Genomic DNA, 24,553 nt, shown 5'->3' with positions numbered 1-24,553 from the left:
AACCTCCGCCTCCCAGGTTCAAGCAATTCTCATGTTTCAACCTCCCAAGTAGCTGGGATTACAAGCACGGGCCACCATGCCCTGCTAATTTTTTGTATATTTAGTAGAGACAGGGTTTCGTCATGTCTCTGACGTTCATGGTCAGGCTGCTCTTGAACTCCTGACCTCAGGCAATCCTCCCACCTCAGCCTCCCAAAGTGCTAGGATTGCAGGCATGAACCACTGCACCTGGCCAAATCCTCCTTGAAGGGAAGGGTGTGTTTCCTCATACTCATCAACTTTATACCTTTTATATTCTCCTAATTGGCTACCTCTTTATACCTTACTTTTGAATCCCATCAGGATTTTCTAGCATCAAGTAGACTGAAATGAAAATTCAAAGCCATTCATTTCCTTATTCTGCTGACCTTAGATTTACCTGGGGTTACTGGAGTTTTACAAGGTTGTCCTTAAATTTGGGCTCCGGTCATTTATATCCTCTGTCTCTCCTGGCAGTCTCCTCTGTTTGCATGATAGTTTGCTTTAGGGCCTCTTTTACTTTTATTATTTAACATGGAATAGGGAAGAAGTTTTGCACATAGATGAGTTAGGCAGCTGCCTAAATGAATCATTTTGAGGGCACTGAACAACCTGTGCTATCCAAATAATTCTCACTTAGATTCCTCAGTGGCTGAACTATTTCAGTCATTAGGAAAATCCATTCATTCGAGTGGTGAGGGCAGTGTGGGAAAATGGGAAAGTGGGAAAGCATGGGTTCTGGACTAAAAAAGAGGTGGGGTTTGAATCGTGACCTGGCCATTTCTTAGCTGCGCAACCTTGGGCAGTTACCTGACCTCCCCCTCCCCCTCTAAAACTGTGGAGAAGGAAATACTTTCTCCACAGGAGTGCAGTGATGAGATATAGGAGGCCATAACCAATACTTCACTTCCTTTCTCATTCCCATGGTCCATTTATTAAAATACTATCCATTCACACTTAGTTATTAGTAACTTCCTAGGTCCAATTTCCTTTTGAGAGAAGGGACCTGAAGCGACAAAAACCTCTAGCTCCTTGGGAAAAGAAGAGAGAGGGTGAATAGGAAGTAGGGTAGGTCCCAGAGGGAGGATTAGAGATGCAAAGACCACTTTGCCTGAGCTCAGCCTTGAAAACTGTAGCTCTGCCCATTTCTAAGATGAAGAAAATGAGGCCCAAGGAAGTTAAAGGATTTGCTTATGATCATTTAACAGCCACGCCTGAAACCTTCGTCCACCTATTCAATGTGTTGTCTCTGCGGGACCTGGAGGTTTGTTCATGCCTATGGAATTATCTGTTAAGAGTTCATGGGGCCTGGCACGGTGGCTCCTGTCTGTAATCCTAGCACTTTGGGAGGCTAAGGCAGGCGGATCACCTGAGGTCAGGAGTAGTTCAAGACCAGGCTGGCCAACATGATGAAACCACATCTCTAAAAATACAAAACCTCATCTACTAAAAATACAAAAATTAGCCGGTCATGATGGTGGGCACCTGTAATCCCAGCTACTTGGGAGACTGAGGTAGGAGAATCTCTTGGACCCGGGAGGCAGAGGTTGCAGTGAGCTGAGATCGTGCCACTGCACTCTAGTCTGGGCAACAGAGCAAGACACCATCTCAAAAAAAAAAAAAAGAAAGTCAGAAAGGAAGACTGCACTCCAGCCTGGGTGACAGAGTGAGACTCCATCTCAATAATAAATAAATAAATAAATAAATAAAAAGAGTTCCTGGAAGTGCATTTGCATGAGTGACCAAAAAGCTGACAAATAATGATTTCTTTCCTTTCACTTATATTTGGTCCCTGTCATATTCTCGGTGCCAAGCGCCTTTGTTCTGGGAGTCAGATCCCAAAGACTTCCTTCCCTTGTCTGCAGATTTTTCAGATATGGGCTGGAGCACGTAGACTGTTTCACTAAAGCACAAGGGAGCTGCCTCTCTTGAGCATTTCAAAGATGTTCTTAAATCTGTCTTGTTCCTTAAATGTTATTTCCTTTCCAGAATGAATGAAGAACAGATAGCTACTGTCTGCCTGTCAGTTCTGAGAGCTCTCTCCTACCTTCATAACCAAGGAGTGATTCACAGAGACATAAAAAGTGACTCCATCCTCCTGACAAGTGATGGCCGGGTAAGATGTTCATGTTTGGCCTCTTCATAGTTTTTCTTGTCACTCTGTCATGGGCATAATTTTTTAGAAACATTTTTTATAACTCTAATTTTTCTGAGTCACAAGTCATCCACTTCTCTTCCCAGAAGGCTTACAAAAAAGAAATTACCATCCCTTCCTCTGTGTCACCTTGTTAGTCAGAATTGCCTGACTTTGATGGATAATTTGCCTCCTTAACAATGAGTAAAGGAAGTAATGGAAACTATGGCTATTTCTTTTCCTTTCTGCCACATCCATTTTTATTGGAGGAGAAGAGCTGACTCTTCTAGGGGTGCATCCAGCCTATTCACATGAATACATGTGTCCACAGTACCTTCCAGAGCCCCTGCAGGTAACAGATGATCAACTCCACTTGGATAATTTGAGGATGGTGTAATAAAGGACAGCTTACAAAAATGTAGGCAGGTATAGAAAAATCATAAGGAATAGTGTATAAGAATTAGTGCAGTACTTTAGAATGGAACATTACTCCTACTACCCCATGCCTGAAGCGGTGAGGCGAGGTCCTGACTACTAGAATCTGGAAATGGAGATTGCTATAGATTTCGGGGCTGCCTGGCAGGAGCTCTGATCTTTGGTAGAAGCCAAACCAAGATGAACCTGCAGGATGAAAGCTGAGAGAATAAATCCTCCAACCTCACTCTTCTTCCTACTAGTTTCCTATTGATGCTCCCTATTGACTGAAATCAGCTAGAAGCCAAAATGCAGTCAATATAGGTTAGTTTCCTAAGGCTTAGAGGAGGGAGGAAAATGGATCCAAAAGGACAAAAAGCAGATATTTATCACACTGGCATACCTCAAGGCCCAGATTTCTGTATTTCACATCACCGCAACCTGCACAAGGGATACTGCTGAAACGCATCAGCCACCCCAGGGCAGAGAGCATGGAATGTAACAGCCAAGGAAATAACCAGTTTACATTCCAAGGAAGGCTTAGGTAAATGGAAGAGTTTCAAAGCATAGCTCTATACCATTAGGCTCTTTTGAGTCCCCTGAAACTCCCACCGGAGGCAGTGGCCTTGGCATGAATGGAGCCAACCATTCCTTTGATGTTCCTCTCTTTTACACTGAGCAACCCCTGCCATATGGAAAATGTTTAAGTCATATCAGAAATTGCCCAGGAATGATCAGAGGGCAGCCAGAAGAAACTAACCAGCACTTTGGCTTTTCTTTCTTCTTGTTTTAAAAAGATTTTAAATATTATTGTAGAAAATTTAGTAAACTCAGAAAAGTAGAGGATAAAACAACAATCACTCCTAATCCCATTACCTATTTTTCCTATATTTCCATGTACCTGTATATACAATTTGCAGACTTGGAATTGTATTTAATGGGGAGTTTTAAGACTTGCTTTTTGCATTGCTGTAACCATTGCATTGCTTCTCTTAAGAAAAGGGTACAGTAGCATGTATCAGTCAGGTTTTGCTACATCCACTCAAAGTGACTTAGAACAATCACCATTTATTTGCTCACAAATCTGTAAGCCACCATTTGGGCTGACTCTACTGGGACGACTCGTCTCTGCACCAGCTCATCTCTGCATCATGTGACATCAGCTGAGCTCTCTCTTGCATTGTGATCAGCCTATGCTGATGGCCTTACTCATTTGCTTGGCAGTCAGCTGGCTCTCAGCAGGGACAGTGGAGGTAACAGGGCCAAGTATCACTCATCTCCCAGAGTCACCTGGACTTATTCACATGGTACCTGTGGCAAAGTTCCCAAGGGCACCAAAAGAGACAAACCCTGATGTGTAGGCCCTTTTAAATCCTCTGTTTATATTTACTGAATATCCGAGACCAGACTCAAGGGGTGGGGATATAGACTCTCCCTCTTGATAGGAGAAGATGCAAAGTCACATTGCACAGGGATGTGGGTATAGGGAGAAGACTGTGTATGCATTTTTTCTCAGTCTCCCATATAAGTGGGGCAGCTATGAGAAAAGATCAAGAATCCTCCCTGTCCAGACTCAGGAAAGCTCCTACACAAGGCTCCACGGTGTCAGAATGCAATTTGCAAAGCTTTAAACTGGTCTACCAGAGCAATTTCAAGCCAGACTTTCTTTCCTTGTTTCTAGAAATTTATGTTACAGACTTCCTTGCTGTAAGAACATATCCAGTATCAAAATCCAGTATCAAAATGCGAGTAAGATACGAAGTCATTGTTTAATCAACTTACTTAAAGATCTCCCCGCCCATCAATGTGCAAGATTCTTAAATCATTCAGTTGTCATTCTCAAGAGCAGAACCTTTGTCTCAAACACCTCCTGCACCTTTGTCTCGAACACCTCCAGCAAAGAGCTCACATGAATAGACACATTGTAGGTGCTTTTAGTCCTTATTGGTTTGTTCCCTCATTCATTTACTGAATATTTGCTGAATGTCTACTACGTGTAACAGACAGTTCTAAATCTTAGGGATGAATAAATCAAAACCACTTCCTCTAGTAAGCTTATTTGTGGGCTGGGAATATGATAATAAACAAATAGATAAATAAACAAACAAAATCCCCACCAAACAAGGGTTGATAAGTACTAAGTGTCCTAAGATTAATTTAGGCATAGTAAGGAGAATGGGGAGTGATGGGAGGGGTGGGGCTCTATTATGGAGGCTGATCAGAAGATCCCTCTGATGTGGTGGCATTACAGCAGACGCATGGGGGACTAGATCCTGTGGCTGCCAGGAACAGGAGCATTCCAGACAGAGGAAGCAACAGCATGTTGAGTGGATCTTGTGCCTCTTGGCCATTTTGTCCAGAGTTTACCCATTCATGTTCAGAACAGTGCATCATATTGAGTCCAGTGGTTTCTCCAGTGTCTGTAGGAAAAGGAAACTTTTCTTTTAAAAGAGAGCAGAAATGGAGTATGGCTACTCCAAGAAAAGGCTGAGAGTACGTTTTTATACTAGTCTCTTAGTGTACAACTTTATATAGTAGAGAAGACTTTTTCAATTATCTATTGCTATTATAACGAAGCATCTCAACATTTATAGTCTTAAGTCAACAGTCACTTTAGCATTGTCTCTTATAGATCCAAGAGTTGGCTAAACTCAGGAAAACAGTGCTGCTCTGACTTGTGGTTAGATAATGCCTGGGGCCAGAGTCATCTGGAAGTTATCCTCACTCACATGTCAGGTAGTCAGTCCAGGCAGGCCAGTGGGAGCTGTTACCAGAACACTTACAACGTGGCCTCCCCATGTGGCTTGAGCTTCCTCATGGCATGGCAGCTGGGTTCCAAGAGTGTGTCCCAAGAAAACGAGGTGGAAGTGCATGACATTTTTATAACCTAGCCTCAGAATCATATGGCATCATTTTCACCATGGTCACAAGCCCTTCCAGATTCAGCGAGGAGGAGTATAGAGTCCTCCTCAGTGTGAGAAAAATTAAGTCATATTGTAAGAAGAGCTCATTGGATAGGCAAAATTATTGTTGGCAATTTTGGAAAATACTGTCTGCCACACAAGATTTATTGGGTTCTCTTCCTGTTTGGAGATGTTCAACATCATTAGCCTTTGAGAAATGCAAATTAAAACTACAATAAGCCATCACTGCACACATATAAGAATGACAAAATGAAAAATAGTGATAACAACACTCATTCATACACTGCTCATAGGAATTTAAAATGGCACAGCCACTCAGGAAAATACTTTGGCATTTCTTTTTCAAAATTAAAAATGGACTTACCATACGACCAGCACTTGCACTCTGAGGCATTTATCCAGAGAAATGGAAACTTATTTTCCCACAGAAACATGTACACACATATTTATAACAGTTTTCTTCATAATAGCTCCAAAGTGGAAACTACCTAAATGTCCTTCAAAGGGCAGACGGTTAAACAAACAGTATTAATATATCATGGAATACCACTCAACAATAAAAACAAACAATTGATACACACAAGAACTTGGATGAACCTCAGGGAAATTACATTGAGTGAGAAAACACCAATCTCAAAAGGAAACACGCTATAAGATTCCATATATATATATGTATTCATGAAATAACATAATTATAGAAATGCACAGCAGATGAGTGGTTGGCAGGGATTCAGGGTTGTGGGAATGTGTCTATAAAGAATAGCAACAGGGAGTCCTATGCTGATGGTACAGTTGGGTATATTGATTTTGGTGATGGTTATAGTAGGTTGGTGCAAAAGCAATTGTCATTACTTTTAATGGCAAAAACCACAATGACTTTTGCACTGTTCTACACAGTCTCCCAGACTTTCTCAGCAAGATCAAGTTCTAGTTGCCCACCATAGTAACTCTTCAGGTAACTAGCCTCCTCTTGGTTAGTTGACTAGTTGGCAACATGTGATAAAATTTCCGAGTATACTTATATACACTACACACACAATGAGTTCATTTGTAACTGATGAAATTTGAATAAGTTCTATAAATTGTACCTAATCAATTTATTGGTGTTGATATTGTACTGTAGCCATGTAAGATGCTAATGCTAGGGAGAGATGGGTGCACATTGCCACTTCCTGTGGATTTATCATTATTTAAAAATTAAAAAGTTGGCTGGGCGTGGTGGCTCACATCTGTAATCCCAGCACTTTGGGAGGCTAAGACAAGAGGATTGCTTGAGCCCAGGAGTTGAAGACCAACCTGGGAAACGTATTGAAGTCCCATCTCATCTCTACAAGAAAACTAAAAAATTAGCTGGATGTGGTGGCACTTATCTGTAGTCCTAGCTACTTTGGAGGCTGAGGCAGGAGGATTGCTTGGGCCCTAGAGTTTGAGGCTGCAGTGAGCCAAGATCATTCCACTGCACTCCAGCCTGAGTGACAAAGTGAACCCTGTCTCCAAAAAAAAATTTAAAATTTAAAAAAAATTTTTAAAGTTAGGAAAAATGACTGAGAATTGCTTGGGTTTAAAAGAATGAATACTTTCTGTCCTCTCAAAAGACTAGACAAATTATCTTCTATCAAGTAAAAGTAAATCATTCAATTATTATCTATGACATAAATAATATCTAACGAGTCACTAATTTGTGTTAAGAAAGGAGAATGTGGTGTTTGGGATTTGAAAGAGGAAAATAAATATATTTCATAGAGTGGCTTAGGAATTAATAATGTAATCTGTGTAAAACCTTCAGAAGTATACCAGGTACAAGGTAGATGCTAAGTCAGAAGGCATTTCTTCTGCTCTTGTAATTAACTGTTGTGTAGAATCATCATGACCTTTCCTTGGCCTAGGGCCAACATTTGATAAATGAATTACTTAGGGGCCAGTAAGCAGTGAGTGACTGACTTTTGACAAATTCATTGGCTGGAATGCAAACCCATGACCTACTAAGTCCAATAAGTTTATGGAAAAGAGACACACACAAGTGGTCTTTATGATCTCTTTCTTTTTACTATAAATTGATTGCCACAAATCAAAACTTGGAAGATGTCATATAAAATTTCAGATTCCTGTCTTCCTTGAAAAATCAAAGGGTCTGGCAACACTGTGCCTGGATTAACACATGGTGATAGGGGAAGTGGTATAAGGAGGGTGAGTTGTACCATAGCAAATGATGTTGGTGCCCCGCCCAGATCTTCCTGGAACTTCCTATTTCAGCGATCATTAGCTTCACCTCCAAATACCACCATCTGCATCTTTATGCCTGAAGACATTTTCTGGCCACTGTTATCTGCTTTTTCCATAAAGTTCTCAAACTTTACTGAGCATCAGAACCTGCTGGAAAGCTTGGCAAGAAACAGATTCCTGGGCCCCACCCCCAGAGATTCTGGTTCACTCAGGCTACATGGTACCCAGGAAGCTGCATTCTAACAGGCTCTCAGGTGAGGCTGATGCTACACACGTTGTACATTGAGTGCCATTGCCTCATAAGGAAGCACCCAGAAACCAGGCACACAAGCAGCCCTCTTTTGCATTAGCCAAGACCCTAGAGCAGACACAGAATTCTTTAGAGTGCATGCAATTTACAGAGCAAGGGTTTTTACATTCTGTCTTTAAACCTGTAGCTGCCCTGTGGATAGACTCTCTTTTGCCCTCCCTCCCTCCCAACCCTCCACCATTCTTTTGTGGGGACCCTGACTCCTGGCCAGGACACGTGAGAGATGGATAGGATCTCACATTTAAATAACAGCTTTGTCTGAGCTCTCAACTAAAGTTCCTTGTGTGGTCCTTGTGTAACAAGCTACGTTTTCTCCTTTTAGGGGGCGGACAACATGCTAGCGGTAGTTCCTTAGCCTAACTGCATTAGTGAGACCAAGGTGGTTTCCTAAGCAGCCCAGTTGCACAATTCTACCCAAAGTAAGGCTCAGCTTAGCATTTATGTGATTTGCTTTTAAGATCTGCCTACAGTGCTTTATTATACTCATTACTTGAGTTCTCATTATCTACTTGCAGATTTATTTGGACAAATGTTGTGTGCAATTATGTTCTTTTAGAAAATTGTCCCTTTTATGTACTTGGATGAGTAAAGAATCATGCAAAAGCACTTATACTCCTACAGCAGAAGAACAGGCCTCACTTTCAAGTGTCGAGTTTCAATTGCTTATCTCATATTTTGTCAGGGAGATGGTTATTAGGATGCCAGATTTTGAGGGGTTTGGATATTTTTCAAGTCAGCAAAGAGAAACCCACACTAGAGATATTGAAATTTAAAACTGCCAATAGCAAAATGCTGATACATTCACCTCCGTAACCATTCAGGTTTCTTAAATTTATAGACAAACAAAATTGATTGGGACGTTTGTTCCTCCTCTACTCTCTGTGTATTGGGGTTGCAAATTTACTCACACTCTAGTTTTGGAAATACACAGACACACACACACACACACACACCCCACAATTATAGTTTCTATGTTTCCTAAAACTAACCCAGACTTCTTCACAGAGTCCTACTGGCTAGATTCTTCTCAAAAATATCTATTTTAATTCAATGCGTTAAATTTAGTTGGCTTGAATAATTTGAACATTGTCTATCAAAGTTCAACTACATTATTGTGAAGTATAAATGATACCTTTATAAACTCAGTCTTTCAGATTTAACCACCACCTACTCCCTCCTCTCCTCTCCACCATCACTTATTCCCAAGATGGAACGCGGGTGAAGGAGAGACAAGCATGGCTCATGGAACCTCAGGGTGAAGGAGATAAGAAGCATCTTCTTGTCCTTTCTCCTCCCTGCCTTGCTGTCACTGGACTCTCCTGCTACCTGGACTGGTGACCAGGTAGCACGATTGACTGGTCCTATCGGTGACTGGGCTGTCCAGGGACACACCTCTGCTCTACTTCACAGTCACAACCTCTTCACTCACGGGTTGAAAGGTGCCCTACAGGCTGCCTCCTTGTCCCAACCACAGGCTTGTGCCAGACCCTTCCCATTCCCTCACTGAGATTTGGAGGAACCTCTGAACCCCTGCACATCCCACACAGGCCATGGAAGCCAGTAGCACTGCCGCAAGCTCATGTTCACCCACACTATTGTACCATGTCTCCATGGAGTACATTTTACATGCTGGTATAAAATGAAACAGTATCTGAGACAAGTGTCAATCAATTTAGAAGTTTATTTTGCCAAGGTTAAGGACACGTCTAGAAGAAAAAAAAAAAACAAAAACATGGATTCATAGAAACTGTCTGTGGTCTGCGCCTTTCTCCAAAGATGAATTTGAGGGAAAGGGGAAACGTGGACTGGAGGGGAAAGAGGGAGGGTATGGTCATCCACTTGTTGCAAGAGAAAAGGAGCAGGTAGGAGAACTGTCAATTATGTATTGATCTCATGCTCAGCAGATCGGCACTTTACAGAATATAATGTGAACATAGAGTCACTACCTGTGAAGATATTTACAGTATGACCTGTAGCTGTCTACTTAGAAACAAAACAGAAGGCAGCTTCTCGCACAGCTTTTAGTTTAATTTTTCCTCTTGGTAGAGTGAACTGGGGTCCTGAGTTTTTAATTTTCCTTTCACACTGGGTGTGGCCAAGGCTGGTGTTCAGTCAGTTTTACTAGCAGGTCTACACCCGTTTTTTAAATATTGCAAGCTTTTCATGCTAATTGGTTGACAGCCACTGCTTTAAGTCCTTAGACTATTCCCCATTACTCCAGCCCCTTCCCAAGACCCTCCTCACCTCATTAAAAATGGTAATCCTTCCCAGGGTAACTCTAGGACTTTGCTTGACTTTCTATCTAGGTTCCAATTGGCCTACATTAATCTGGTTATTGAATATTTTGAATATTACCTCTGAACCCATGCTTGTGGGGCTTCTCCTCTCCCTTATTTGTATGGGAATGTATGCAACACAGGTATTTCCAAAGCCCACCACCATCTGCTGGGAGTGAAGAAAAGTGATATATCATAAGGAGGTCAGGACCTGACATAGTTGACATCACTCCTCTTTCTCCCCTTCTGTAAATTATCGCAGACTACAAGGGGTGGACTGTAGGATTTTTACTTCTATGCATTATCAACTCCTCTTATAATAGGGCACCAAGGATTATGGACCAGGTATCACGACTACGAGACCCTCTTTTTCATACACATGTGGAATTCTATGATCTGAGTCCTCTGGGATTGATTCTTGATAAGAAATTGTGAATATCACCTCTCTACTAAACCAGCTTTCTCTAGCATTTCTTCGGGAATAATCTAATCCCTTCCAATTCAAATCATACCACCATTGGTCCAAATCACTGGCCTTAAGACAATTAGTGAGAATATCATGAACAAGGAAATAAAAAAAAAATCACATTAATAATTTCCAAAACGGCCAGGCGCGGTGGCTCACGCCTGTAATCCCAGCACTTTGGGAGGCTGAGACGGGCGGATCACGAGGTCAGGAGATCGAGACCATCCTGGCTAACACGGTGAAACCCCGTCTCTACTAAAAAAATACAAAAAAACTAGCCGGGTGAGGTGGCGGCACCTGTAGTCCCAGCTACTCGGGAGGCTGAGGCAGGAGAATGGCGTAAACCCAGGAGGCGGAGCTTGCAGTGAGCTGAGATCGCGCCACTGCACTCCAGCCTGGGTGACAGAGCGAGACTCTGTCTCAAAAAAATAAAATAAAATAAAATTATTTCCAAAATGTTACTTTCATTTAATCTGTGTTCCAACTTTGATTCTAGGAACAGCTATCTTCAGTATGCTTCAGACGTTTTCAGAAAGAGCTTCAGTGTGTCTTCTGTCACCTGGTGTACTATTACGTACATGTGTCAATATAAAACAAACCTAGTAGCATGTGTTTTCTGAGTTTCTGCTGTTTGTTTGCCCAGCTCTTAAGGAACACAGTAAGGCTCTGCAATCAGAAAGCAGAGTTGTTGTCCCCAAGGAATGTCATCTCTAGCTAGAGGTGGAAAATCAGCACCAGAAAACAGTTCAGGATTGAGTGCATGCCAAATTCTCTGAATTTGGAAAGGAGAGAGATCAACATGGGCTCCTGAGAAGAGTTCTGGAGAATGTTAGAGATGATAAAGCCCTTGATGTATGCCTGAGAGTTGAATATGCAAGAAAAAACCATCAACGAAAACTCAGAGTCGAGAATGGACCATAAGGTGACCACCTCTTTCTGATTTGCGCAGAACTTTCCGGGTTTTAGCACTGGAGATCCTACATTCTAGGAACAGCCCTGGTCCCTAAGAATGGTTTTACTGTGTGCAGAAAGCCATGAGGAATGAGGTTGGCTATGTGAAAAGGCACCAGATTACAGAGGACTTTAAAAGCTGTTCAGGTGGACTGTAGTGTGTTTAGCTCAGCAGTAGGAAGACAGTTTGGTGAAAATGTTAAGGCTTTTGTCAGAATGCTAAAGAGATTAGACTCTGTGCAAACAAATGTCCCTTCATCCCCACCTGTCCGTGTGACGTCCTTCCTCTTCTGTTTCTTGGCTGAACTGTGATCTCCTATGACTCAAGCTATAATGTGTACACCAATGGCCTGAGGATCTTGTTAAAGTGGAAACTGTGACTTCAGCAGGTTTTTGATGGGGCTTGAGGTTCTGCAAATCTAACAAGCTCCCAGGTGACATTGCAGCTGCTTCTATTGATGAAGATGATGCTTTAAATAGCAAGACCCTGGATCCCGTCCCATCACTCCTACAGGGATGCTTTAAAAACCCTACCATCAGTTACCCTCACTCTCTCCTCTTTCTTTAACATCTACCACTCCAGTAACTCCCTTCTTTCAGCCTGTAACTTTGCTCTTCAGTACAGAGTGGTGATTAAATTCCTGAATCCTGGCTCTTTCCGTTACTAGCTCTGTATCCTTGGCAAAGTGGCCTAAGCACTTCTGTGTTTTGGCTTACTTCTCCGGAAAATTGAGATAATAATATTTCCTACCTTGTTAGTTTCTTGGGAGCAGTCAAATGAGATAATACATGTAAAGTGTTTATAGTGTTACCTGGCAGGTAGTAAGAGCTCAGGGAGTGTATTCCTTTCCCAGGACTGCTATAACAAATTGCTACCAATTGAGTGGCATTTTCTTCTCTCTGCATGAAATGTATTCTCAAGGTTCAAGAGTCCAGAGGTCCAAAATCAAGATGCGGGCAGTGTTGATTCCTTCTGGAGGCTCTGAGGAAGAAGCTTTATATACATTTCTCCTGGTTTCTGGTGGTTGTGGCAATCCTCAGTGTTGCTTGGCTTGTAAACTCATCCCTCCAGTCTCTGCTTTACCTTCGCATGGTCTTCTTATCTATGTGTCTGTGTGTCCTCTCCTATTTCTATATCAGTCTTGGGATTTAGGGCCTGTCCCCAATCCAGTATGACCTCACCTTCACTAATTAGACCTGCAAAGACTCTTTTCCAAATAAGATCACATTCTGTGGTTTGGTTGGATGTGAATTCTGGGAGACATTCAACCCACTCTAGAGAATAGTGATAATTATCATTGTCATCATTATCATATTCACCACATTTATAACTGCTGGATATCTTCTATCTGTAAAATACATCTCATTTCTTGAAAAGCAGTCTGACTGAGATCTACCTGACTGCTCTCTGGATTCCACCCCGACTCAACCTGAAACTAGAGGCTACTAGGGATGCCCTCATTGCCGAGCACAACAGTGACTCTCAGTTCTTACCTGGTTTCATCCCCCTGTTGTGTCCTAGCTGCTGCTATCCCCACCTTGGCTTTCCTAATTTATTCTCCACTGTTTCTGATTTCTTGATATCTTTCTCTTCAGTCTCCAGTAATGCTTCAATTTCAATCCCCCTGGGTGACCAGTATTTCATATTTGACTGTCTTGTTTTCTCATGCTATGGCCCTTCAAGGGTTTGACTACCACTCATATCCCAAGGACCCTCTCATCCGTGCCCTAGCGATGGTGTTGCCCAGATCTTGATAGTACTGGGAGGTCAAAACTCATCACATGATAAACCTAAAGCGTGTACATTTCACTCTATGTAAATTTTTAAACTGTTAAAAAAAACACATTGAACTCCAGTTAATGCTCAATTAGGAGTGAGGTGTACTGCTGTCAGCAATTCAGTTTGAAATGCATCAAAAATTAGATGATTAGATGGATGAATAGAGAGATAGGTGTATGATAAAGCCCACACAGCAAACCATTAATAATTATAGAATCTACTCATGCATATAGGGATGTTCACTCTGTAATTCTTTCAGCTTTGCTGTATGTTTGGAAATTACCATAATAACATGTGTGGCAGGGGGAATCTTGCCTTTGGTTCAGAACTCCCTGCTGAATCCTGATCTTTATAATATATTAATGCACTTGTTCTTCATTTGCAGAGGCCTCTTTCAATTCTTATGATTGAGGCTCATCAATTCATGCAACAATTTTGATTTTGAAAACCTATCATGGGTCAAGCACTATCGTGGGTCCTGAAGCTACAGAGATAGTTTTTTTTAAACTCTAACCAGGAAGACTTGGAGCGAGATGGAGAGAAGGGTCAAGGATGATTTTCATGGATAGATGTTGGTGGATGTTGGTGTCATTCACTAGAACAGGATTGATGGAAAAGGGGTCAGGTTTTGGAGCAGAGAGAGGGATGCTGAGTTTGGAAGTACTTGTGGTCATCCATACAGAAATATATACTAGTTGGAAATATAGGATTTGAATGGAGGAGAGAGGTCTGAACTAAGCATAGAAAGAAAAAGAGTATCCAGTAAGAGAATCTAAGAAGAGAAGATGTGAGAGAGGAAACCAGAACCCTAGGGAACCCTAATATTTAAGAGGTGGATGGCAGAGGTAGAGCCAGGGAAAAGAAAGGTTGAAAGAGGAAGTTCAGGGAGGTGTGAAGAGAATTAAGAGAGAATTCATACCTTGGAGACTGTACAATGGATTTTTAAAAATTTTTTAACTTCAAATGGTCATTCTGAACCATTGTTTCCTTTTGTGTTCTATTATCACCAACAACTCTAAGTGGCTCTTTGATATCTCTTTCATAAGGCTGTTTGAAGTTCAGACCAGGTCATCATGACTAGAAATTATGGCTTCCAGAAATAAACTGAATCCTGGTAATCTAGAATTCATAAACCAGCAGGGTGCCTAACTGTGCAGTATGTTCTTAAGAGTACATGAGCTCTGGGAAAGAAATTTCCAAGTCTTTTTTTCTCCTTGATGACATCTAAGGTAAATAACATGTATATACACTGAGCCCTTAGGATGACCACCTTAAACCCCTTACAACCAAGTGCTGACACCCAGTTTCTATGCCTGTGTTTCCACTTCCATTGATGTTCACCGTGGTAGCTTCAACTGTCATGGACAAAGGATCAAACCAAAAAGGGAAGGGGATCTAATACTAAAAGTGACATTTCCACATCCTGGATAAACAAAGGCCTTGCGATATTTCAAATATAGAAAAGAGATGGTTCTTTGATTTGCCTCATGGTACATAGAAATCTGAATGTGCTCAACTCAAAGGAAACTAAATTTTATCAGTTTGTTCAAAATTCACATTGAGAATAGCAATTTGCATATATGAAAGCATCATCTGTTATATTACGTTAAACTTGTGGGCTTGGGATGTAACAGATTTGTTGTTTGTGCTGTATTTAATTCGTAAAGTTTTTTGTTTTTGTTTCATCATTTTATAGAAGTAATGTAAGCGGCGGAAGTTTAGACATTTGGAAGTTGATCCTGGTGGGCCCAGGAGAAGTCTCTCCATTAAAATGGACCATGCCTTTCCAATAAAAGGGTCTGACAGTCCCTTCCCTGATATGTCCAAGGCCTGTTGATGAGACTGCTTTGTTTTAAATTTGAAACTCTCTGTGTTTGTATTTTCATGTCTAGCAGACATTGTTTTAAAATTGCTAGTTTGTTGCATTCCTTTCCTTTTCAGATAAAGTTATCTGATTTTGGTTTCTGTGCTCAAGTTTCCAAAGAGGTGCCGAAGAGGAAATCATTGGTTGGCACTCCCTACTGGATGGCCCCTGAGGTGATTTCTAGGCTACCTTATGGGACAGAGGTAAGGGGGTCACAGTCATAGTCAGGAGTGGCAGGACTGGGACAGGCACAGGGTTCTGAGATAGTTGGTGACCACAGGAGATGGTGGCAATGACTTTTGACTCCACATTGGATCCCCACTCACTAGATGAGGCACAGATGTAAGCTGTGGCAGGAGGGAGCCTGGCCACCCCTGGGGTAGACCACTGCAGTATTTATCCAAGGGCTCTTTATTGCATTCCTACAGTGGACACTGTGGGAAAGTCACTCCAACTCTGATCCCACTCTCAGTAGCAGGCACACACAAAGCAAGGCAATGCAACTTGCAAAGTGGCTGGAGACATGCAGGTGAGCAGGCATGAGGATTCAGAGGAAGGAAAGAGGATCAAAGAGAGTACAAAAAACAGAGGTGATATTTAAATGAGCAACTGTTTTCAATACAGTTTACATCTCACAGTGAAGGACTTACACAGTGTTTTCTTATAGGAAAAAAATAATATGTGACTCATAGTCAAAAACATGGCACAATTTCTGTTTCCACTGGAATGAAAATAATCACTCATAATCTTTTAAGGGGTAGGGCCTGGAAGTGTGAAAATGCAGGGTCAGAGGGAGTAGAGGAAGGGCCTTCTTGGGAGATAATAGCATGGGTGGAAGCTCAGAGGCACATAAGGCTACATACAGGTGGAAGCCAAGGGGTATGCTTCGGCCAGCCATAGGGTTTCCACACTTTGTGGTGTGGATGGTGATTCTGGGAGAAGAGAAGCATGAGAAGACATGGCAATGAGCTAAGGACATCAGCATAAGTTACAGCAGAATCTTTCTCTTTCTCTTGTTTGCTTGACCTTGGATGTGTCCTCAACTTGTTTTTCTCACTGTGGTCCTGAGAGATAAATTCTCAGTGAAAGTCACTGCAAGGGGTAATAATAGCAATACATTCATCAGATAAGAGGTATAAAGAGGCCCTAACGGGGAAGTGAGTGGAACTGGGAGTTTATAGCACAGTGATGACTCCTCATTGTCCTGACTTCCCATTCTTTACTAATTGCTTGTCATCTCTTCCTTTTCTTTTCTCCAATCCCTGAAAATGCTTTTGTAAAGCGAGGTTTTGTGCATGCTGTTTTGAAATGATAATAAAAGGTAGGAGGAGGAAATCCCCAAGTAGGGGAGAAAAGAACTCTTTTTAAATCTAATTAATAAAAGAATCAGAATATATTCTGCTTCCTGCAAGGTAGCCCTTTGCAGTTTGTTACAAATATGTCAAAACTTTCTTATTTGTTTATGGTTTAAATACAACCTTCTTCTCCATTTTCATAGCATTAACCTGGAAGATTTTCTCATCTGCCCTAATAGACAGTTAACTACTGAAGTTTATAGAGTAAAAATTAAAGTGCTAAACTTTAGAATATTAAGATATTCATTTATGTCTGAAGGGTGGAACCCTCACTGAAGTTGTCCATAAAAGGCAAAGATTGTTAGCAAAAACCCAGTTACCCAGCAGTTTAGCCTATAAACCTGTATTGTAAATGTTGAGAGGTTACAAATACCATATTCATTTGTGAATGAGTATGAACCTCTTGGGTTCTGTGGACGCACTTGACGTTTCAGAATGTTCTCCTTGCCCGAGATAACCAGTGGGATGTGCCCAACAGGTGGACATCTGGTCCCTTGGGATCATGGTGATAGAAATGATCGATGGTGAGCCCCCCTACTTCAACGAGCCTCCCCTCCAGGCGATGCGGAGGATCCGGGACAGTTTACCTCCAAGAGTGAAGGACCTACACAAGGTGAGAAGCAGCAGCTATTGCTGAAGTGCAGAATGGTTTTTGGATTTTTCCATCTCTCTCTGGCTTTTAAGACTGACTTACCACATCCAGCAGGGAGATCCTGGTTTATGGGCGTGGGCTTTGGAGCTAGTCACTTAGGTTTGAATCTCTGTTCTTCTACTCTTTTACTGGGCAAGTGACTCAGTCTTTCCTACCCCAAAGTTCTTCATCTATAAAATGGGTTACAATTGTCTTCTATCCCAAAGGGGTGGTTTGAAGAGTAAATCAGGCGCTCTATGCCATACTCATTCATTCAGCATCTATTACATGCTGGGGACATCTAATAGCTTGGGATGTCACCGTGCATGACCCCAAATTTTCTGACTCTGTAAACTCTGCATTCTAGTCGGGGAAACAGATAATAAACCACAAACAAACAAATAAAATAATTTCAGAGTGTGGTACATACTATGAAAGAAAAACATACTGTGATGTGATGGAGTGTGCAGAAGGGATTGAAGGCTGGTTGTGTGAGTCTGTTTTTACACACTCCTATAAAGAAATACCCAAGACTGAGTAATTTACAAATAAAAGAGGTTTAATTGACTCGCAGTTCCACACGGTTGGAGAGGCCTCAGGATACTTACAATCATGGCAGAAGGCAAAGGGAAAGCAAGGCATGTCTTACATGGTGACAGGGGAGAGAGAGAGAGCACAGGGGAAATGCCAGACACTTATAAAACTCTCAGCTCTCACGAGTATTCCCTCACTATCTTGAGAAGAGCATGGGGGAAACTGCCCCCATGACCCAATTACCTTCCACCAAGTCCCTACCTTGACATGTGAGGATTACAGTGTGAGACGAGATTTGGGTGGGGACTCAGAGCCAAACCATATCACCGATTTAAGCTGAAGAGGGAAGGAAGCCATTTCTAGGGAGGGATCAACAGAGCAGGGACCTGAATAGGAAGAAAGTACAAGCCATGCAAAGATCTTGGAGAAAAAGGTCCCAGGCAGGGGGAGCATCAAGTGGAAAGGCCTTAAGCCAAGAAAGAAGGCCTATATTGCAGAGCAAAGTGAGCAAGGGGAAAAAGGTAGGCCTTGTTGGAGAGATGGGCAGGAGCTAGATTGTACAGGGCAATGAAGTTCATGGTTAATATAATGCTTGTAAGAGATTGAGTGGAGTCTTTCCTGTTTTCCAAGGATTGCCAGTTAGGACGAGCTCAGAAAATAATGATGCTTCATCCAAGAATCACCACTGTAGGAGCTGCCAGATTTCCGCAGGACTTGCTCAGAGGATCATTTCTGTAGGACTACTACTATAAACACTGGCCCCATACACACCTCTCCTCCTATCTATTTTATGACAATAAAAGAGAGTGTGTGGCTGCGTTTTGGAGAAGAATTGTTTGCAATGGTAATATCTCCTCCTTCCTCACCCCTAAATCTTAGGGAAGAGCCCCAGTGGAATCACTTATATAGGTTGTATGGACCTACAAAAACATAAAACAACAACAACAAAAAAGAGATTGAAATTTTTACTGGATTGGACTAAGTTTAAATAATGAAAAGTGGCTGGGCGTGGTGGCTCAGGCCTGCAGTCCCAGCACTTTGGGAGGCCGAGGTGGGCGGATCATGAGGTCAGGAGATCGAGACCATCTGGCTAATACGGTGAAACCCCGTCTCTACTAACAATACAAAAAATTAGCCGGGTGTGGTGGCGGGTGCCTGTAGTCCCAGCTACTCAGGAGGCTGAGACAGGAGAATGGTGTGAACCTGGGAGGCGGAACTTGCAGTGAGCCAAGATTGTGCCACTGCACTCCAGCCTGGGTGACAGAGTGAGACTATGCCTAAAAAAAAAAAAAAAAAAAAATTGACTAAAAATATATCATATGAAAATAGTCTCATACCCAATGAGACGAGTGCCAATGTTCTTCAAAACCATGTACAAGAATAACTTTAATCCTAATGGTTTCAAAAAACTGGAAACCAGCTCAAGGTTTTTTCCCAAATGGATAAATAATGTGTGGTATAATTGGACAATGAATACTACACAGCAATGTAAAAGATATAACTTTTGCCATACATTGGGGATGAATCTCACAGATACAACGCTGAGTGAAAGAAGCCAGACGGAGAAGAAATCAAATATATGACTCCATTTTGATAAAGTACAAAAGTAAACAAAACTAAGTTATGCTATTAGAAATTAAAATAATGACTGTATCTTGATAGGAGTGGAAAGTAAATAGGGGTAAATGTATGTAAAAAATCCACTGAGCCATACGCTTAGTATTTGTGCAGAGGAACTTGAGCATGCTGGCACATGCTTGTACTCCCAGCTACTCAGGAGGCTGAGGTGGGAGGATCGCTTGAGCACAGGAGTTTGAGCCTGGGCAACATAGTGAGCCCTCATCTCTAAATACATACATAATGTAAGATATAGCTTTAAAAAGTAAATTACAAGACCTTTACAGAAAAATAATGAGATGTATTAGATATCCTTACAAGAGCTTATTTCTCTTAAAGAAAGGGACTCCACAGAGCCTGTGTGGTTGCAGTTGTTAGAAAAATAAAACGGCTTCCTGTTTTTACTATGCTTCATCAAGCATGTGTGACCAGCACCTGCACATACTAAACATTTTGTAATAGCTGCTCTTATCAGTGTGATTGCCACTGTTATTGTATTTAGTAAATAAGTTTTCATTCTTAGTTGATCTGCCATTTACACCTATTATTTCAAACTTGAAAAAGGTAAGGAAAAAGTGGAATTTTAAAGGCAAGACCTGCTTTCGCTTTCATAACATCTTTCTCCTTAAGATAACTTTCTGGAATTGAAGTTGTTGATAGGATGAATGGGGAAAACATTTTGGGGACTGGGTTAGGTGTCTGTGTTAGTCCTCAGATTGGTATCTGTGTGTTTCCACAGGTTTCTTCAGTGCTCCGGGGATTCCTAGACCTGATGTTGGTGAGGGAGCCCTCTCAGAGAGCAACGGCCCAGGAACTCCTCGGACATCCATTCTTAAAACTAGCAGGTCCACCATCTTGCATCGTCCCCCTCATGAGACAATACAGGCATCACTGAGCAGAGGATTCGTGTAGGTGGCAAAGCTAGATGAGGACATGAGAATAATTCAGGAGAACAAAAGGAAACACAGAACATGCAAAAGGCCTGTGCATTCTAGACCAGCCAATTGGTGGGACAGTGTGATGACCGGCAGGGTTCGACAGACCAGGGCATCTTCTTGTGTCTTAAATAGGCATCTCTCCACTGACAGCTGGCGTGGTCATTTGGAGCACGGCTTTAATAAATCATTAATACATTTTTCAGCCCTTCATCCAGCAAATCAGAAGGACTCAGTACAAACTCCGTTATGATATATCCTAGCCACATGCAGGGTAACATGTAGGATTTTCTATATTGAAAGAATACTTTTCTGGCAAAAAAAAAAAAAAGAAAGAAAGGAAAACAAAAAGCACTTTTTTCTTAATGGTAGCAGTATAATGTATTTTGCAACGAATTTGTAATTTTTCTGTACGATAGTTTTGATAATTTATAGTACTTTGATGTCATGTAGTCATTGTATCAGTTGAAGTAATACTTGTTTACTAGCAGGAGTTTGAACAAAGCCTTTCCTACTTTTTTATCCCTTTAAGAGAACCAATGATTCTTTAGGAACTTTGAATACTGAATGACTCTCAATCACCGTCAGCTTTAGTAAAATATCTTTCTTATCCTAACAAGTGTCTTATTTGATGGAAGAAGAATTAAGAGTGATGGTGATAGTGTGCACGTTTCATTAATCCAACCAAAAATAATGAAATAAAATTTGAGCCACAGTATACCACTCCTTGGGATAAACCTAAATATTTTTAAAAATCACGTTTTCCATCAACGCCTCTAGTAGCAAACCATTTTTTGCACACCACAATGTTTCCCTCAGTGCCCTTTCTCAAATGGGTACAATGTTCCCTTGTGGCCGAATTTCCTTCCCAGGGAGCAATTTCAGTGCTAGGATCATTGGACTCAGTTCCCAAAATAGAATGTTTCAGTGAGACCATGAGAATTCCAGGCTCACAAAGGGAGAGAGAGAACAGGGCAAGACGTTTGGTTTCGTTTGTCACCATTTTTAAAACTCTGTATGCTAGCACACCAAACTCTTGTCTGTATTTACCTTTGTACCACAGTATTAATCGCTATTGTTCATGTATCGTGCTGGAAGTCTGAACTGACTCTGGAGAACGAATTAGCAAGAGGGTATTTTACCAGGTATGATCTGACTTCAGTTGTGCCCATGTTATAATGTGTTTCCGACATAGGAGAGTCGTGCTGCTGTCTAGATCTTCTTGAATGTTGATAAAATGAATGACTACTACAATACATTTTGTGTTGCTTGTTGGATGAATTTGCATGTTAATTGTAGGCCAATATAGATTTGCCTTTAAAACTCTGGAAGAGCTACATAGTCATCATTAGTTTCTATTAATTATGCATCAGACAAAAGCCATTTGTTACCAAACTGGAAAAACAGAGGCTTTTCTTAACTATTTCATATACTGTAACAAATATGAATTTAAATTTGTGATAGCGCTCTGGTTGCTCTAAGCATAATTAAGAATTTTTGTAATTAATAGGTTGCTAATTATTTATTACTGCTAAAAAGGAAAAAAAGGCATAAAATGACCTTCTACTGATTAGATTTTCAGTTTTCCTTCAAACTGGAAATGCCTCCATAAATAGGATCTATGATTTGCTTCATAAAACACAGCAAATCAATGTTTTATGTAAAATATTAAAGTATTAATATAAATATGTGAGAATAAAAACAATCTAAATCCAGAAAATTGCAGTCCTAAATGTTCATGAGACAGATTGTATTAATTTAACCAGGACTATGTAGAAGTAGAAAGAAAAGAAAAAGAAAATCTTTTTTAAACCAGAACAAACATTAAAAACTATTGCAGAAAATAGTGCATTTTGGATTCCAAACATTTTCGACAGTGTAATGGAAATTTTTCTGTAATTTTCTTACCATCAGGTATTTTTTAAAGTTCATTGAGTTTACCAAAAGTTACTGTAGCTTAAAAGGTTTTGTGAGCACTAACTATTGGCAGAAACTGCATTTGCAAATAAAAATAAATGTTTGCCTTTTCCCCATTGTGTTATTGGAAACAATGATTTCCCAAATTTATTTTCTTGAGTAACCAAGAATGATTTCTTTGTGATATCGGGGAGTGCAAATGAGTTGGTACAAAGTTGTATGTAACATTGTGATGACATGACCTAAAGACAAATATATCCATCCCTAGAGATTGTAAGATGGTGATATCGATACCACTACTGAAAAAAAAAATTACTGAATTCTGGAAGGCCAAGTTCAAGGAAAGCCAGGTTCAGGGCTAAAGACTCTCATTCTACTTCCCTGTTCCAAAGATGCAAAACTGATCTGAGGGATTTTTTTTTTAATTGTTATTTATTTATTTATTTTTTATACTTTAAGTTCTGGGTGACATGTGCAGTACGTGCAGTTTTGTTATATAAGTATACATGTCTCGTGGTGGCTTGCTGCACCCATCAACCCATCACCTACATTAGGTATTTCTCCTAGTGTTATCTCTCCCCTAACCACCCACCCCCTCACAGGCCCCAGTGTGTGATGTTCCCCTCCCTATGTCCATGTGTTCTCATTGTTCAACTCCCACTTATGAATGAGAACATACGGTGTTTGGTTTTCTGTTCTTGTGATAGTTTGCTGAGAATGATGGTTTCCAGCTTCATCCATGTCCCTGCAAGGGACATGAACTCATCTTTTTTATGGCTGCATAGTATTTCATGGTGTATATGTGCCACATTTTCTTTATCCAGTCTATTATTGATGGACATTTGGGTTGGTTCTAAGTCTTTGCTATTGTGAATAATGCCACAATAAACGTACGTGTGCGTGTGTCTTTATAGCAGAACCTGGATTCAAGAGGGTGTGGTGAGAGCTCTCTGGGACCCTAGAAGAGAATGTTTGGCTCTTTCCTCCACTTTGGTAGACAAGAAGGATATTAATATTGACCTCATGAAGTTGGGGGGTGGGGGAACTTGTATATAAACAGCCTATTTCCCATCCAGAAATGTTGGAAGGTGAAAACCCTCAGGGAGTGGTCTGAGCTAGCAGGATGAAAAAAAGGTATTGTCTATGGCGTATCAGGGCAGACAAAAGTGGAGGCAACCTCCCCTGGACAGATCTCCTCTGCCTTTACTGGGCATGGAAGAAGACATGGAGTTCCCTTGAGTATGTTTGATGGGACATGGAGAGGACAGCAGGGAATGTGTCAAACCACTTAACTAAGTAACAGGATGCCCAACCTGCAGAGTGATTTGGAGGAGTGCACCATGAGGGCAACTGAAGGGAGATATGATTGCTTTTCTGCATGGAGACAGGGTCAAGTTGGAGCTGACCCTTACTCTAAAAACCACATATGTCATCTACACAAAGACCACTCCAAAAACCAGAAGCTGTAGTTTTTAGTGGAACCAAAATGAGACTCAGTCCTCTCCCTTTCCTCCAATAGCATCTCCAAGGCAGCTGACCACAGCCAGCTAGCTTACTGGAACCTCCCTTCCCCACTGGTCCACATAGAATAGAGCCAAGTGTTAGTGTGAGACCCCATGATTTGAAGAAGGTATTTAAGAGAAAGAAAGGGAGAATACAAGAGCACACCCTGTATCCTGCCACTACCTCCCAGTTGCTACCTCTTCCTCTAGTAGAAGTTTAACTTGAGCAAAGGAGAGATGTATGATCTTTGAATTAGAATGAGATTGATTTTTAAACTAGATTAGACAGATGGAATCAGACTGAGTTACAGTCATGTCCCCTTTATCCCTGGGGAAGGACACATTTAGTAGCAATCAGTGGAAAAGTAAATCATACCATGAAGTTAACAACCCAATGAGTTCAGACTGCTTGGTCAAACTGATCAAATGAACAGTCCAGTGTCATCAAAAATAAATGGTAACAAAATTCCAGGCAGAGGAAAAATCAAATTGATCTGAAGCAGATACAAAATGTACAAGCAGGAGAAATTTTGTGGAAGTAACATGACACAGTACAAATCCATATTGTGCAGGAAAATCAGTTCATTTGATCCTTCAAATGTGTGCATATTGAGTTGTGTTTCCAAGTCAGATGAGTACATTGTCTTGGTGTAGATGCTGCCAAAAGAAGAGCTCGAATAAAGACTTAGACACAAATACTTT

The 24,553-nt window shown here is 41.1% G+C and overlaps 1 protein-coding gene across 3 annotated transcripts in view; it reads left to right on the top strand.

The window, feature by feature from the left end:
• PAK7 (p21 protein (Cdc42/Rac)-activated kinase 7) overlaps positions 1-22,461 on the top strand; it is a 319,541-nt gene extending 297,080 nt beyond the window's left edge. For all 3 annotated transcript variants that reach the window (XM_011948856.1, XM_011948858.1, XM_011948857.1), the window contains 4 exons: positions 2,008-2,134; positions 15,438-15,563; positions 17,194-17,328; positions 20,237-22,461. In XM_011948856.1, the coding sequence (XP_011804246.1) occupies positions 2,008-2,134; positions 15,438-15,563; positions 17,194-17,328; positions 20,237-20,392 (544 nt within the window). In that variant the 3' untranslated portion in view covers positions 20,393-22,461. The remainder of the gene's footprint in view (positions 1-2,007; positions 2,135-15,437; positions 15,564-17,193; positions 17,329-20,236) is intronic.
• The last annotated feature ends 2,092 nt before the right edge of the window (positions 22,462-24,553 follow it).

Source organism: Colobus angolensis, unplaced genomic scaffold, assembly GCF_000951035.1.
Source record: "Colobus angolensis palliatus isolate OR3802 unplaced genomic scaffold, Cang.pa_1.0 Scaffold285, whole genome shotgun sequence".
Lineage (NCBI taxonomy): Eukaryota > Metazoa > Chordata > Mammalia > Primates > Cercopithecidae > Colobus > Colobus angolensis.
Note: the sequence above shows the minus strand (reverse complement) of the source record. Positions and strands in the feature narration are given on the sequence as shown.